The following is a 16,423-nucleotide window of genomic DNA, read 5'->3' as shown; positions in this document are numbered from 1 at the left end:
CTGTCAAAGACAGGAGACGGTGGCAGCAGGAGATGGTGGCAGCAGGAGACGGTGACAGGAAACGGTGGCAGCAGGAGACGGAGGCAGCACTGTCGGCGACAGCAGCTCACAGCCCTACCCGCTGTCATCCAAACTGAGGAACACTGCACACTCGGGTGACTGATAGCTCCAGCGCACTGGAATCCAGAGCTGCTCACACGCTTACGTAGAGCCATGGCCACTGCCACTCAAGTGGGACAATCTCCCACTTCCCCGCGACAGAACCATGGCTCTCCATGTCAGCCGTGTCCCTTCAGTCATCACAGACCCCCAGGCACCTTCCTAACGCCCGAGATCTCAGCTCTGCGCTCGCTGCCGGGCCTTCCTCCAGCACTGCTCCTGACACAGGCCTGGAGACTGCAGCATGCACACAAACGGCATTCTCAGGCCTTCACACGTCTCCGCAGCTCTTGTCCTCCACCGGGAGTCCCTTGACCTCATCACTGTCATTGCCTGCACCCGTCACTGTGTTCTCTCAGCTTCCAGCTCACCGTCCCCACAGTCTCACAGCTCACTGGCCTTAGAACCCCAACTCAAACATCCACTCCCACCAGCAGAGCCGACATCCAGATCCCACACCTTCTCATGACCAAGCCTCCCCAAACCAGCTTTTCCCTCTCTGCCCTTTAGGTTCCACGGCTCATTATCATGATCTTTTCCTTGTGTGCACCTTCAACTCCCTTAGTCTTCTCTTACATCACCCAATTAACCTCACACAACACCAATCCCAGTTAAACCCAGCCCACTCCACTCTTCACTCACCTGCATCCACACAGCTGCAAGTAGCCGGGCAGGCAGCCCTTCCGGTGGTCTCACTGGACAACCATGACCACGCATCCTAATAGGCTAACTGGGCTCACAACACTGCCCTGGGATGATCCAGTCACTCACCTCCTACTCTCCTCTCCAGCTCCGTCCCAGACACTCCCAGTGCTGGCTCAAGCCCTTGATTCCTAACTCCACGCGTCCACGTCCTCGTCTTCCTGTGTGTGCCCCTACCTAGCACGGATCCCTGACTTGTGTAACACAGCCTGTCCCTCTAGTCTACACACACTTGATGGCCCCGCCATTCTCCCCACTCTCTCCTGCATCATTCTCTGCTCATCTTCATAGCAACCCTCCTTGGAAGAGCCTTTGTATCCACCTGCTCCAATTCCTAGCTTTCCTTTCATTCTCTCCTAAGCCCCTTCAGATTACACTTTCACTCCTCACCAAAGTCACCAACAAGCTCCCTGTTCTTACATCCATGCCAGTTCTGCTACTGTCTGCTACTACCCTAACCCTAACCCTAACCCTAACCCTAACCCTGACCCTGACCCTAACCCTAACCCTGACCCTTTGGGGCATGGTTACTCATAGCCCTCTGGCCTTGGCTCCTAGCACAGCCTGTTCTTGGCACTATCAGCCTACAACTCCACCTCATCCCCTTCGCTCTTCTTTGCAGGCTCCTCTTAGCAGCTCAGGCATCAGGACGCACGCCCCTTCTCTCACCAGCCTGTACTCCTTCCTACGGTAACATCACTGAGAGCAGCCACTTTAACTGCTACCCCCATGGAACTGGACTCTCCAAGTGCTGTTGCCAGCCTGGGGTCCCACCCTGAGCCCCACACTCACGTCCAGACAATGGGACAGCCAATGGCATCTGCTGCTCAGCAGATCCAAGACAGCACCCGTCCTGTTCCCCTGAGCCTGCTCCTGGGTCAGCCTTCTCCATTTACCAAACAGCAACTCCCTTCTTCTAGTAGTTCACGCCAGAAACATTACAATCTGTCCTGTCATTTTTTTTTTTTTATTTTTGACAGGCAGAGTGGATAGTGAGAGAGACAGAGAGAAAGGTCTTCCTTTGCCGTTGGTTCACCCTCCAATGGCCGCCGCGGCCGGCGCGCTGCGGCCGGCGCACCGCGCTGATCCGATGGCAGGAGCCAGGAGCCAGGTGCTTTTCCTGGTCTCCCATGAGGTGCAGGGCCCAAGCACCTGGGCCATCCTCCACTGCACTCCCTGGCCACAGCAGAGGGCTGGCCTGGAAGAGGGGCAACCGGGACAGAATCTGGCGCCCCGACCGGGACTAGAACCCGGTGTGCCGGCGCCGCTAGGCGGAGGATTAGCCTAGTGAGCCGCGGCGCCGGCCTGTCCTGTCATTTTGCTTTCTCTCAAAACTCATGCCAAATCCTATGGGCTCTGTCTTAAAATAGACCCCAAACCCAACCACTTCTTGCTGCCTCCATTATAACCACTTCTTGCTAGGATTACTGGAATAGCCACTCAGGGGACTGCTCTGCCACGGTGTACGGGAGTTGCTAGCAGCCTGGTCTCCCTGCTGCCCCAGCCCCCTGCACTGTACAGCCTGCCCCTGTTGGCATCACTTGGCCACAGAACCCCCCTGGCTGCTTCCTCACCAACTGCACTTTATTCAAATGGTGGCCTATCTTTTAGCCCTTTCTAGAGACTAGCAATTAAAAAGACCACGGCACATCCACAGACTGTAACCCCACAAAGTGATTTTTTGTTTATAAAACAAACAAACAAAAAAGATAGAATATCCTTTAAGTATCAATGTGGAAAAAATCACCAGGAAATGTTGTGAAGTGAAAAAAAAAAAATCCAGTGTATGTTAAAGGACATGACCTGTGTGTAAGAAGGCAGGGAATACAAGACTCTTCGTATGTGCTTGGCGCTCAATCCAGGACACGGCAAGGATTCTACAAAGTGACTGAAGAGCCAGGCATCAGGCCAGCAGCTGAAGAAACCCACATTCCCCAGCAGAGTGCCTGGGTTCAGTCGCAGCTGCTTCTTCACCCCAGCCCCCTGCTGGTGCCCAATCTGAGGCAGCGGGCGCCGGCCCAAGCTGGGTCCCTGCCAGCCGCATGGGAGACCCAGACTGAGTTCCTGGTTCCTCGCTTCAGCCTGGCCCAGCCCCGGCCACTGCAGGCATTAGGGGAGTGAGTCGGCACATGGAAGATCTCTCTCTCTCTCTCTCTCTCTCTCATTCTGTGTGTGTGTGTGTGTGTGTGTGACTGTCTTTCAAATATAAATAAATAAGTAAATACAAAAATCAATACATGTTTAAGAGAAATCAAACTGGTTACGCGTAAGGACTGAGGGGTGGTGTGGACAGATAAGATGATGGTGCAGTATCTCAATGATATTTCACGCTGTTTTGACTTCTGAATCGTGTGTGTATCAGCTACTCGAAATCAGAGTGCTAAACCTTGAGGTGAAACACCCAAGTCCTCTGTCTGCTCCATTTTCCCCTCCCCTCCTTTATTTCTCCCCATAGCCCTGATTGCCATAAAATACCACATGTTCCACTCAGTCACTGTTGTCAGTCTTCCCACATCAACATTCGAGTTCCAGGGAGGTGGAATTTTCTGCTTTGTGTACCCACTGCTCCTCAACAGCGTGGACACTCTGACTATTAAGTGAATCAGCTTAGCGGGTGTTCAGGCCTGTCCTCATCCCTGCTCCTCCTAACACACTTGTGGGCTTCCTGTGAATCATCCTCTGTGAACATCCACTCACCACCCCCATTTACGAGGGCGACTCCCGTCCCCAGTAAAGGCACTCACAGACCACGGCAAGAAAGCACACACCATATAGAGGAGAAAATTAGATCTCAAGACTCAAGAGACGGGGCTGGTGTTGGGTTAAGCCACTGTCCACAGCACCAGCATCCCATATGGGACCACTGAGTTCGAGTCCTGGCCATTCCACTTCTGACCCAACTCCCGGCCGATGGCCTGGGAAAGCAGCGGAAGATGGCCCGACTGCTTGGGCCCCCTATCCACATGCGAGACCCAGATGAAGCTCCTGCCTTCAGACAAGCCCAGTCCTGGCTGTCGCAGCCATCTGGGGAGTGAATCAGTGGATGAAATATCTCTGTCTCTCCCTCTCTCCATGTAACTCTTTTTTCTTTTAAAGATTCATTTTTTTTGTGTTTGAAAGAGTTACAGAGAGAGGTAGAGACAGAGAGAGAGAGAAAGGTCTTCCATCTGCTGGTTCACTCCCCAAATGGCCACAATAGTCAGAGCTGAGCCAATCTGAAGCCAGAAGCGTCTTCTGAGTCTCCCATGTGGGTGCACAGGCCCAAGCACTTGGGCCATCTTCCACTGCTTTCCCAGGCACATAAGCAGGGAGCTGGATCAGAAGTGGAGAAACCAGGACTTGAACTACTGCCATAGTAGCGGGAAAGGGGGAAGTTGCCAGTGTTCCAGGCCAGGGCTTCAACCCACTGCACCACAGCGCTGGCCCCCCATGTAGTTCTTTCAAATAAATAAATGAATGTTAAAAACAAGGAAAGACTCATGGGATGCGCCAGTGTGGACTAACAAGGAAACACAATGACGGCTTTCGGACTTTGACAGCATAAAGTGAGATGGATTTTTGAGACCTAATATTTAAGAGTAAAGTCAAAAAAATCTTTTTTCAAAACTACAAATGAGACTGTCACCCAGGTCACTAATGCCACAAAGACAAACCTGTTGAGAAAAATACTGCTGACATCATCGTGGCTGATGGGGGGCCTCTTGGAGCTGGCCGCCATGCGCAGGGGCCGGAGGAAGCCGTTGACCAGGACATGCAGCTGATGGACGTACTCGGACTCCGCCTCCACCATGGCAAACACGATCTGGTTCCGCTTGCGCATGCTCTCGGCGTGCGGGGAGCAGATGTAATCCTGCACGATGGTCTTCCACTTCCTGCGACACAGCCACCCTCGCATGAAGCTCTGCACCTGCACGACGAGAACAAACAGACCCTCGGGGTGGGTGCCGGCCTGCAGGAGCCCGTGGTCCAGGCATGGCCTCCTGCACTGTAGAACACGCTGCTCTTGCCTGGGGTGAACTGCACCGTGACCAAAGTATCGGTGGGCTGGGGCAGCACTGTGGTGCAGTGGGCTAAGCCTCCGCCTGCAGTGCCAGTGTCCCATATGGGCACTGGTTCATGTCCTGGCGGCTCCTCTTCGGATCCAGCTCTGTGCTAATGGTCTGGAAAGCAGCAGAGGACGGACTAAGTGCTTGGGTTGCTGCACCCACTTGGGAGACCTGGAAGAAGCTCCTGGCTTCTGATTGACCCAGTGTCAGCCTTTCTGGCCCCTCAGGGCGTGAACCAGCAGAAGGAAGACCTCTCTCTCTCTTGTCTCTCCCTCTCTCTGTAACTCTGCCTCTCAAATAAATAAATCAATCCTAAGAAAAGAAAAAGGAGAGCAGGTGTTTCCCAAAGAGCAGAAAAAAGGGATGATTTAGGAGATGTTTACCCCGTCTGTATGGATTCCACACCTAGCACCACACACCTGAACTTAGTTACTAGCATTTCAAGAGGGGAATACATTGAAGGTACAGAGAGCCATATGCTTTTATAACTGTCTTCAATTCTGGTCAAAAGATAAAACTTTTAATCACAGTGATGCTGAAGTGTGCAGTTCAGTCACAGCAGACCTTCAGGACGCATTCAGACTGAGAAACTGGGACCCCTACTCCTGAGCCAGTCCCATCACTCCCCCGCCCCCAGCCTCCACAAACACCACGGTCCCTCCCCGTCTGTGAATCTGACTACTGCAGAGACATGAGGTCACAGAAAACGCTCATTATGAAAATCCGATGGTTCCAAGAAGGCAGAACAGCGACAGGGTGGCCTGACCTACGACAGGCAAAATCAGTACACGAAGAAGAGAAAGTACACTCTCAGGGTAAAGCCGCAGGGAGGCCACAGTGGGGGTCCTGCAACGGCAGAGGAAACAGCCGGGCCTCTGTGGAAGGTGCAGACACGCAGCAAAGAGCAAGCACACAACGAAGGGCCCTGCAGCTTGGATCCAGAGAAACCGGCTGCTCTGGCAAGCAAGGTGAGAGGACAGGTGGTGACCACACTGATGATACACTGGGGACAGCCTGGTGACCACGCTGCTGACACCCTGGGGACAGCCTGGTGACCACACTGCTGCTACCCTGGGAACAGCCTGGTGACCACACTGCTGCTACCCTGGGGACAGCCTGGTGACCACACTGCTGATACCCTGGGGACAGCCTGGTGGACTACACTGCTGATACTCTGGGGACAGCCTGGTGACCACACTGCTGCTACCCTGGGGACAGCCTGGTGACCACACTGCTGGTACACTGGGGATAGCCTGGTGACCACACTGCTGCTACCCTGGGGACAGTCTGGTGACCACACTGCTGATACCCTGGGGACAGCCTGGTGACCACACTGCTGATACCCTGGGGACAGCCTGGTGACCACACTGCTGCTACCCTGGGGACAGCCTGGTGACCACACTGCTGCTACCCTGGGGACAGCCTGGTGACCACACTGCTGCTACCCTGGGGACAGTCTGGTGACCACACTGCTGATATACCCTGGGGACAGCCTGGTGACCATACTGCTAATACCCTGGGGACAGCCTGGTGACCACACTGCTGGTACCCTGGGGACAGCCTGGTGACCACACTGCTGGTACCCTGGGGACAGCCTGGTGGACTACACTGCTGATAACCTGGGGACAGCCTGGTAACCACACTGCTGCTACCCTGGGGACAGCCTGGTGACCACACTGCTGCTACCCTGCGGACAGCCTGGTGACCACACTGCTGGTACACTGGGGATAGCCTGGTGACCACACTGCTAACACCCTGGGGACAGCCTGGTGACCACACTGCTGCTACCCTGGGGACAGCCTGGTGACCACACTGCTGACACCCTGGGGACAGCCTGGTGACCACACTGCTGCTACCCTGGGGACAGCCTGGTGACCACACTGCTAATACCCTGGGGACAGCCTGGTGACCACACTGCTGATACCCTGGGGACAGCCTGGTGACCACACTGCTGGTACCCTGGGGACAGCCTGGTGACCACACTGCTGCTACCCTGGGGACAGCCTGGTGACCATACTGCTGCTACCCTGGGGACAGCCTAGTGACCACACTGCTGCTACCCTGGAGACAGTCTGGTGACCACACTGCTGCTACCCTGGGGACAGTCTGGTGACCACACTGCTGATATACCCTGGGGACAGCCTGGTGACCACACTGCTAATACCCTGGGGACAGCCTGGTGACCACACTGCTGACACCCTGGGGACAGCCTGGTGACCACACTGCTGGTACCCTGGGGACAGCCTGGTGACCACACTGCTGGTACCCTGGGGACAGCCTGGTGACCACACTGCTAATACCCTGGGGACAGCCTGGTGACCACACTGCTGGTACCCTGGGGACAGCCTGGTGACCACACTGCTAATACCCTGGGGACAGCCTGGTGACCACACTGCTGCTACCCTGGGGACAGCCTGGTGACTACACTGATGATACCCTGGGGACAGCCTGGTGACCACACTGCTGATACCCTGGGGACAGTCTGGTGACCACACTGCTGACACCCTGGGGACAGCCTGGTGACCACACTGCTGGTACCCTAGGGACAGCCTGGTGACCACACTGCTGATGCTCTGGGGACAGCCTGGTCACCACACTGCTGATACTCTGGGGACAGTCTGGTGACCACACTGCTGCTACCCTGGGGACAGCCTGGTGACCACACTGCTGATACCCTGGGGACAGCCTGGTGACCACACTGCTGATACCCTGGGGACAGCCTGGTGACCACACTGCTGATACCCTGGGGACAGCCTGGTGACCACACTGCTGGTACCCTGGGGACAGCCTGGTGACCACACTGCTGACACCCTGGGGACAGCCTGGTGACCACACTGCTGATACCCTGGGGACAGCCTGGTGACCACACTGCTAATACCCTGGGGACAGCCTGGTGACCACACTGCTGCTACCCTGGGGACAGCCTGGTGACCACACTGCTGATACCCTGGGGACAGCCTGGTGACCACACTGCTGACACCCTGGGGACAGCCTGGTGACCACACTGCTGCTACCCTGGGGACAGCCTGGTGACCACACTGCTGCTACCCTGGGGACAGCCTGGTGACCACACTGATGATACCCTGGGGACAGCCTGGTCACCACACTGCTGGTACCCTGAGGACAGCCTGGTGACCACACTGCTGCTACCCTGGGGACAGCCTGGTAGACACCACTGCCTTCAAGTCCGGCCTAGAAGCCTGAGGTGAACAGGGTGACTGCTCACCCAGATTAAAGAAACAAACGTGCCCCCTCCGCCCCCATAGTAGTGACCTGTGTCCAGCTGTGTGAGGGCTGGTGCCACTTTTGGACATAAGCAGGTAGCAGCTGCTCCAGCTCTTGTGTGCACACCCAGAAACTAGCAGGGTCACTCCCACCTGGTCAGCAGGGGCATCCAGGGCAGCTCAGTAGCAACAGGCAGCCATGGTTTCCACCTCCACAGCTGCACCCACGGCCAGGGGTGGGGAGGGGGAGCCACTGCAATGGCAGGGAAGTGCTGCCTGCGGGGACCCTGGTACATGCCCAGCACGACTGTAAAGTGACTGGGGCTGCGGCCGGCTGGCAGTGTGCACGTGTGTGATCCAGGGCTTTTATCGAGGGAAAAACCTGCATTCCCTACTGGCTTTGAGTCTGGCTCGGAGGATCGGGCCCGATCCACCAGGGTGGAACACACACAGGCAGCGGCTCTGGGACCCCTTCCATCTCTGTAGACAGGGCAGGCTAGCAGGATGGAGTGGACCCTCTTGCACTCCTTGACCATGGAAGCCCTGGGTGCTGAGATTGAAAACACTGTGACTGCGTGAGAGGAGGCAGGGTGTAGCTGGGTCTCTGGTCATCAACGGGTGCTGCCGCACACTCTCGGAGCTCCTTGGTTGTCTAGAGCAGCACATTGCAGGGGAACCATGCTCACAGTGAGGACTGCACAGATATGTGAGGTTCATCTGGGGTTGCGGATGAGTGTTGAACGCACTGGGTGTTAACACCCAGGCATTGCTCAGCTTGGAGGAGAGGAGGTAAGAGGGTGATCACACCCACAGAGGTGACCATTCCTCTCCCTCCTGTTATCCAGAGGAGAGCTACCACCCTCAACTTGAGTGTCGTCTGGATACTCACCCCATGCTGGAGCACTGACCAGAGCTCCCTGGCCACACCCACCACACACCTCTTGATATTCACTGAAAGTGCAGACAGTCCACTATGTCACAGTGGCATAACTCAAAGATAAAAGCCATCAGAAGAAAAAATAAAACAATTAATTCCACAAATGCCTAAAAATGAATGCAGAAATTCAAAAACAAGAATAAGGAAGACACCATGACCCCCTGCAAAGAAACACAATATTTCAATGTTAGTATGCGGAGATAAGAGATTGATGAAAATGCCAGAAAAGGAGTTCAAAAATTAGTCATAGGATTACTCAAACACAACCATAAGCAGATCCACAAACTAAAGAAAACCATACATGATATGAATGAAAATATTCCCCATGAAATTGAGATTTTAAAGAGAAATCAAAATAATATTATATATGAGGAATTCAATAGATCAAATATAAAATGTGGTGAAAAGCCTTAACAACAGACTTGGTAAGGCAGAATAAAGAATATCCGAGCTAGGAAGACGTTTGTCTTCTGGAAATCATTCAGTCAGAACAGAAAAACCAAGAAGAATTAGAAAACTTAAAAACAATATTGGATATTTATGGGATACTATCAAACAATCCAACATATGAGTCTTAGAAGTTCCTGAGGTGTGAAAAGAGAAAGGACTAGAGGCCTATTCAGAGAGATTCTTACAGAAAACTTCCCTAATTTGGAGAAAGAAAGGGACATCCAAGTAAAGGAAAGTAAAGGAAGCACATAGAACTCCTAACAGACATGACCTAACAGACATAACAAAAGATTTTCACCATGACACACTGCAGTCAAACTCTCCACAGTAAAACATGAAGAAAAGATTCTAAAATGTGGACAAGAGAAACACCAGATTACTCTCAGAGGATCTCCAATTAGACTCACAGTTGACTTCTCATCAGAAACCTAATAGGCTAGAAGAGAATGGCAAGATGTAGTATAAGTCTTAAGAGAAAAAAATTGTCAACCCAGAATACTGTACCCTGCAAAGCTCTCATTTATGAATGATGGTGAAATAAAAATCTTCTACAGCAAACAGAAATTCAAAGAATTAGTCACCACTCATCTAGCCTTACAAAAAAAAAAATGCTAAAGGATGTGCTACACACAGAAACACAGCAAGAAAGCCATCATCAGGAAATAATGATAGAAAATCCCTCAGTAAAAGTCCAAAAGAATTCCAAAATAAATAATAGGAATATTCATGGAAAAATGGCAAAGCCAGGTCTTTACTTATCACTACACCTTAAATGTAAATGGCCTCAATTCTCTAGTTAAAACATACAGACCAGCTGAATGGATTAAAAAAAAACAAAACCCATCTATTTGGTACCTACAAGAAACACATCTCACTAACAAAGATACATGCAGACTGCAAGTCAAAGGATGGAAAAAGATATTCCATGTTAACAGAAGGCAAAAAAGTGCAGGTGTAGGTATCCTAATATCAGACAAAATAGGCTTTAACACAAAAACTGTTAAAAGACATAGAGAATGGTACTATGTAATAAGGGATCAATTCAACATGAAAATAAACTATATATAATGTAAATGCACCCAATTACAGGGAGCCTGGCTATTCACAAGGACTGTTAACAGATTCTACCAAAGGAAGACATAGACTCCAACACAATTGTAATGGGGGACTTCAACACACCACTTTCATCAATGGATAGATCAATCAGACAGAAAATCAACAAAGAAACAACAGAGCTAATATAAACTACAGACCAAATGGACCCAATCAATACCTACAGAACTTTGCATCCCACAGTTGCAGAATACCCATTCTTCTTGGCGCACAGAACTTTCTCTAGGAAAGACCATATACTAGGCCATAATGCAAGTCTCTGGAAATTCAAAAAATTCAAAATCATACCACGCATCTTCTGTGATCACAATGGATTGAGCTGGAAATAAACAACTCAATAATCTATAGAACATGTGCAGACACATGGAGACTAAACAACATGCTCCTTAATGAACAGTGGGTCAGAGAAGAAATCAAAAGAAAAATAGGGGCCAGTGGTATGGAGCAGCAAGTTGAAGATCTGGCCTGAAGTGCCGGCATCCCACATGGGCGCCGGTTGTAGTCCTGACTGCTCTTCTTCAGATCCAGCTCTCTGCTACGGCCTGGGAAAGCAGTAGAAGATGGCCCAAATCCTTGGGCCCTGCACCCACATGGGAGACCAGGAAGAAGCTCCTGGTTCCTGACTTCAGACCAGCAGAGCTCCGGCCATTGTGGCCATCTGGAGAGTGAACCAGCAGATAGAAGACACCTCTCTCCCTCTCTCTCTCTCTCTCTCTCTCTCTCTCTCTCTAACTCTGTCTTTCAAATAAAAAAAATAAATCTTTTTTAAAAAAAGAAAAATAAAAAAATTCCTGGAAACGAATGAAGACAATACATCATAGAAAAATTTATGGGATATAGAAAAAGCAGTGTTAAGAGAGAAATTTATAGCAGTTGGTGCCTACATGAAAAAACGGGAAAGTCACCAAATAAATGAGCTATCAAGGCATCTCAAGAACCTAGAAAAACAACAATAAACCAAACCTCAAATTAGTAGGAAGAAAGAAATAATTAAAATGAGAGAACAAACAAAAAAATGGAACAAAAAAAAAAGCAATACAAAAGATGAATGAAATTAAGAGCTGGTTTTTTGAAAAGAATAAAGTTGACATACCACTGGTCCAACTAACCAAAAAAAGAGAGAGATGACCCAAATCAATAAAATCATAGATGAAAAATGAAATGTAACAAGAGATACCACAGAAATAAAAAGAACCATCAGGAATTACTACAAAGAGGTATATATCAACAAACTGGGAAACCTAGAAGAAATGCACAGATTCCTAGACACACAAAACCTACCTAAATTCAGCCATGAAGACAAAAAAAAAATTAAACAGACCCATAAGCAAGAGGGAAATTGAATCAGTAACAAAGCCCTTCCCAACAAAGAAATGCCCAGGACCGGATGAATTCACTGCTGAAGTCTACCAGACATTTAAAGAAGAACTAACTCCAATTCTTCTCAAGCTATTCAAAACAGCTGAGAGGGAAGGTATCCTCCCAAACTCCTTCATTGAAGCCAGCATTACCTTAATTCCTAAACTAGAAAAAGAAACAACAGAAAAAGAATTACAGACCAATTTCCCTGATGAACACAGATGCAAAAATCCTCAACAAAATTCTGGCCAATTGAATCCAACACATCAGAAAGATCATTCACCCAGACCAAGTGGGATTTATCCCTGGTATGCAGGGATGGTTCAACATCTGAATATCAACAAATATGATACATAACATTAACAAACTGAAGAACAAAAAAACATATGGTTATCTCAATAGACACAGAGACAGCATTTAATAAAATACAACATCCTTTCATGATGAAAGCCTTAAACAAATTGGGTAAAGAAGGAACATTCCTCAACATATTCAAGGCAATTTATGGCAAACCCATACCCAGCATCTAACTGAATGGGGAAAAATTGGAGGCATTCCCACTAAGATCTAGAACCAGACAAGGATTGCTATTCAGAACAGTCATGGAAGTTTTAGCCAGAGACATTAAGCAAGAAAAAGAAATCAAAGGGGTACAAATTGGGAAGCAGGAAGGAACATGATCCTTATTTGCAGAGGACATGATTCTACATATAGGGGATCCAAAAGACTCCACCAAGAGTCAACTAGAACTCATAAGAGTTTGGCAAACTAGCAGAATATAAAATCAACACACAAAAATCAGTAGCCTTTGTATACACAGACAATACCATAGCTGAGAAAGAACTTCTAAGATCAATTCTATTCATAATATCCTCCAAATAATTTAAACACCTTGGAATAAATTTAAACAAAGATGTCTAATATCTCTGCAATGAAAACTACCAAACATTAAAGAAAGAAACAGAAGAAGATGTAAAAATGTGTAAAAATCGGCCGGCACCGTGGCTCACTACGCTAATCCTCCACCTAGTGGCGCCAGCACACCGGGTTCTAGTCCCGGTCGGGGTGCTGGATTCTGTCCCGGTTGCCCCCTTCCAGGCCAGCTCTCTGCTGTGGCCCGGGAGTGCAGTGGAGGATGGCCCAAGTGCTTGGGCCCTGCACCTGCATGGGAGACCAGGAAAAGTACCTGGCTCCTGCCTTCGGATCAGTGCAATGCGCTGGCCGCGGCGGCCACTGAAGGGTGAACCAACGGCAAAAAGGAAGACCTTTCTCTCTCTCTCTCTCTCTCTCTCTCACTGTCCACTCTGCCTGTCAAAAAATAAAAAAAAATGTGTAAAAATCTTCCATGTTCATGGATTGGAAGAATCAATACTATCAAAATGTCCATACTAACAAAAGCAATTTATAGATTCAAAGCAATCCCAATCAAAATACCAACATTGTTCTCAGATTTAGAAAAAAATGCTGTTAAAATTCATATGGAAACACATAAAACCCCAAATAGCTAAAACATCTTAAACAACGAAAACAAAGCTGGAGGCATTACAATACCAGATGGCAAGACATACTACAGGGGGCCAGCATGGTGGCATGGCAGGTGAAGCTGCTGCCTGTAGTGCAGGCATCCTATATGGGCACCAGTTCATGTCCCAGCTGTTCTGCTTCCAATCCAGCTCTCTGCCATGGCCTGGAAAAGCAGTAGAGAATGGCCCAGGTCCTTGGGCCCCTGTACCCACATGGGAGACTGGAGGAGGCTCCTGGCTTCGTATCAGCACAGCTCTGGCTGTTGCGGCCAGTTGGGGAGTGAGCCAGTGGACAGAAAGCCTCTCTCTCTCTCTCTGTCTCTCCTACTTTCTCTGTGTAACTCTGACTTTCCAGTAAATAAATAAATCTTAAAAAAAAAAGACGGGGGCGGAGCCAAGATGGCGGAATAGTGAGGGCGCGCACCGATAGTCCGGGAAAATTTAGTTTAATAAAAGGGGAGTTACGGTAGCCTCAGAAAAAAGAACCAGGAAAATATTGCAGACAAAACTCTTCTGGATCCAGTGGGCGTGAATCGGAGGACCTACTGGGAGAACAAGGTCGCCCACCGCGCGCGAAAGCCGAACCGCAGGACCGAGCCGCGGGACTGAGCCGCGGAAGCCGAGCCGCGGGACTGAGCTGCGCAAGCTGCAGGGTCTGCGCGCAAGTGCTCGAAGGGGAGTGCAACAGCGGGGAGACTTGGGAAGTCCAGGGCTCCGAGTCCACACATCGGCGCTGGAAGGGGAGCAGACCTGCGTGGAGAGCGTGGGAGCCCACAGTTCGGGACATCAGCGGCAGACTCAACACACCAGCGCTGGAACGCGAGGTGAGCCGAACCTCAATAACCCGAGACACCGGCAGGCAAGCGGAGAGAGGAGACTAGAGGGAACGACCCCCGGGGCGGGGGGGACTTCACCAAGCTAACTGGAAGAGAGAGAGAGGGAAAAAAAAAAAAAGGTGACTGGTATGGACACGGGTTTCTCTCTCTCCGCTCACCTCTCAAGGGCGAGCAAGACAAAGAGCAGGCGCCATCTTGGACATACGTCATAAGCAGAGCGACCTCAGGTCTGCACCGGCCCTGAGCCTAGCAGTAAAACCTGACTCTGGGTGGGGCGAATTAACAGGAGATTAGGACTTAGTAAATTTATGGTGCTACTGAACGGAGACTGTGAAAAAAGAGACGGTGGGGGAGAGAACTCACGGAATTCACGTGAGCACTCTCCAGAGACGCTACAATTCCGTAACTTTGGCAACCCAGTGGGAGACTGAAGGAGAATTTGAGCCCACTCTAAGGGCCGAACAGATTCCCTGTGTGGTCCTTGGGAAAGAGCTTCTGATCTCTGGCTCCTGTGGGTATATCATTTGCCTGCTAACTACCTCCAACTTTGTTCAGCTGTGCAGAATAACTTCCCTGTTGAATCAAAAAAAAAAGAGAGAGAGAGAGAGAGAGAGAGAGGTTTACCACGCCTAACCTGGGAGTGTCACCTTTGGCACACCAAACAGAGCTCTCAGGCCACACCCATCTCAAGCCCTAAGGCTCCATCAAAAACAGATAGTCCACTTAATCTAGAGTCATAGTATAACAAGAAAAAGCACCACAGTGAAGAAACCAAATATCTCCAATATGACAAATAACAAACGCAAAAACCAAGGTAATAAAAACAAGGAAGTCACCATGAAGCCCTCAAATGAAAAAGACACCCCAATTCAAGATTATGAGGATGATGACATAGAAGAAATGCAAGAAGCAGATCTCAAAAAATTGATAAGAACATTAAGAAGTTCTCAAAAACAAATTCTTGAACTACAGAAATCCTTAATGGACAAGATAGAAAATCTCTCTCGTGAAAATGAAATATTAAGGAGGAATCAAAATGAAACGAAACAACTAGTACAACAGGAAACTGGGATAGTGACTGAAGTGAAGAATTCAATAGATCAAATGAAAAACACAACAGAGAGCCTTACAAACAGAATGGGAGAAGCAGAAGAGAGAATATCGGACTTAGAAGACAGAGAACAGGAAAGGATACAGTCAGACCAAAGAAAAGAAGAGGAAATTAGGAATCTAAAACATATTGTCGGGAATCTTCAGGATACTATTAAAAAACCCAACATTCGGGTTCTAGGAGTTCCTGAAGGCATGGAGAGGGAGAAAGGATTAGAAGGCCTTTTTAGTGAGATATTAGCAGAAAATTTCCCAGGTTTGGAGAAGGACAGAGAAATCCTAGTACAGGAAGCTCACAGAACCCCTAATAAACACGACCAAAAGAGACCCTCACCACGGCACGTTGTAATTAAACTCTCCACAGTGAAACATAAAGAAAAGATCCTAAAATGTGCAAGAGAGAAACGTCAGATTACTCTCAGAGGATCTCCAATCAGACTCACAGCTGACTTCTCATCAGAAACTCTACAAGCTAGGAGGGAATGGCAAGATATAGCCCAGGTACTAAGAGAGAACAACTGCCAGCCCAGAATATTATATCCTGCAAAGCTATCATTTGTGAATGAAGGTGAAATAAAGACTTTTCATAACAAACAGAAATTGAAAGAATTTGTTGCCACTCGTCCAGCCCTGCAAAAGATGCTTAAAGATGTGTTACACACAGAAACAAAGAAACACGGTCATCAATATGAAAGAAGGTAAAGGAAGGAAACCAAGGAAGGAAAGCTCACAGCAAAAGATCACAGGGAATTCAAAGCATATATTAGAACTTATCTTTGGCAAATGGCAGGGCAAAGTTACCACTTATCATTAGTCACATTGAACGTGAATGGCCTGAACTGTCCAGTTAAAAGACACCGTTTGGCTGATTGGGTTAAAAAACAAAACCCATCTATTTGCTGCTTACAAGAAACACATCTTTCCAACAAAGATCCATACAGACTGAAAGTGAAAGGCTGGAAAA

At 49.3% G+C, this 16,423-nt stretch overlaps 1 protein-coding gene across 4 annotated transcripts in view; it reads right to left on the bottom strand.

The window, feature by feature from the left end:
- RASGRF2 (Ras protein specific guanine nucleotide releasing factor 2) overlaps positions 1-16,423 on the bottom strand; it is a 216,821-nt gene that overhangs the window by 110,521 nt on the left and 89,877 nt on the right. For all 4 annotated transcript variants that reach the window (XM_051854060.2, XM_051854059.2, XM_051854061.2 and 1 more), the window contains one exon: positions 4,515-4,768. In XM_051854060.2, coding sequence (XP_051710020.2) covers positions 4,515-4,768 — 254 coding nt within the window. The remainder of the gene's footprint in view (positions 1-4,514; positions 4,769-16,423) is intronic.

Source organism: Oryctolagus cuniculus, chromosome 14 (assembly GCF_964237555.1).
Source record: "Oryctolagus cuniculus chromosome 14, mOryCun1.1, whole genome shotgun sequence".
Lineage (NCBI taxonomy): Eukaryota > Metazoa > Chordata > Mammalia > Lagomorpha > Leporidae > Oryctolagus > Oryctolagus cuniculus.
The sequence above is the reverse complement of the archived record's forward strand: the minus strand, read 5'-3'. Positions and strand labels throughout refer to the sequence as shown.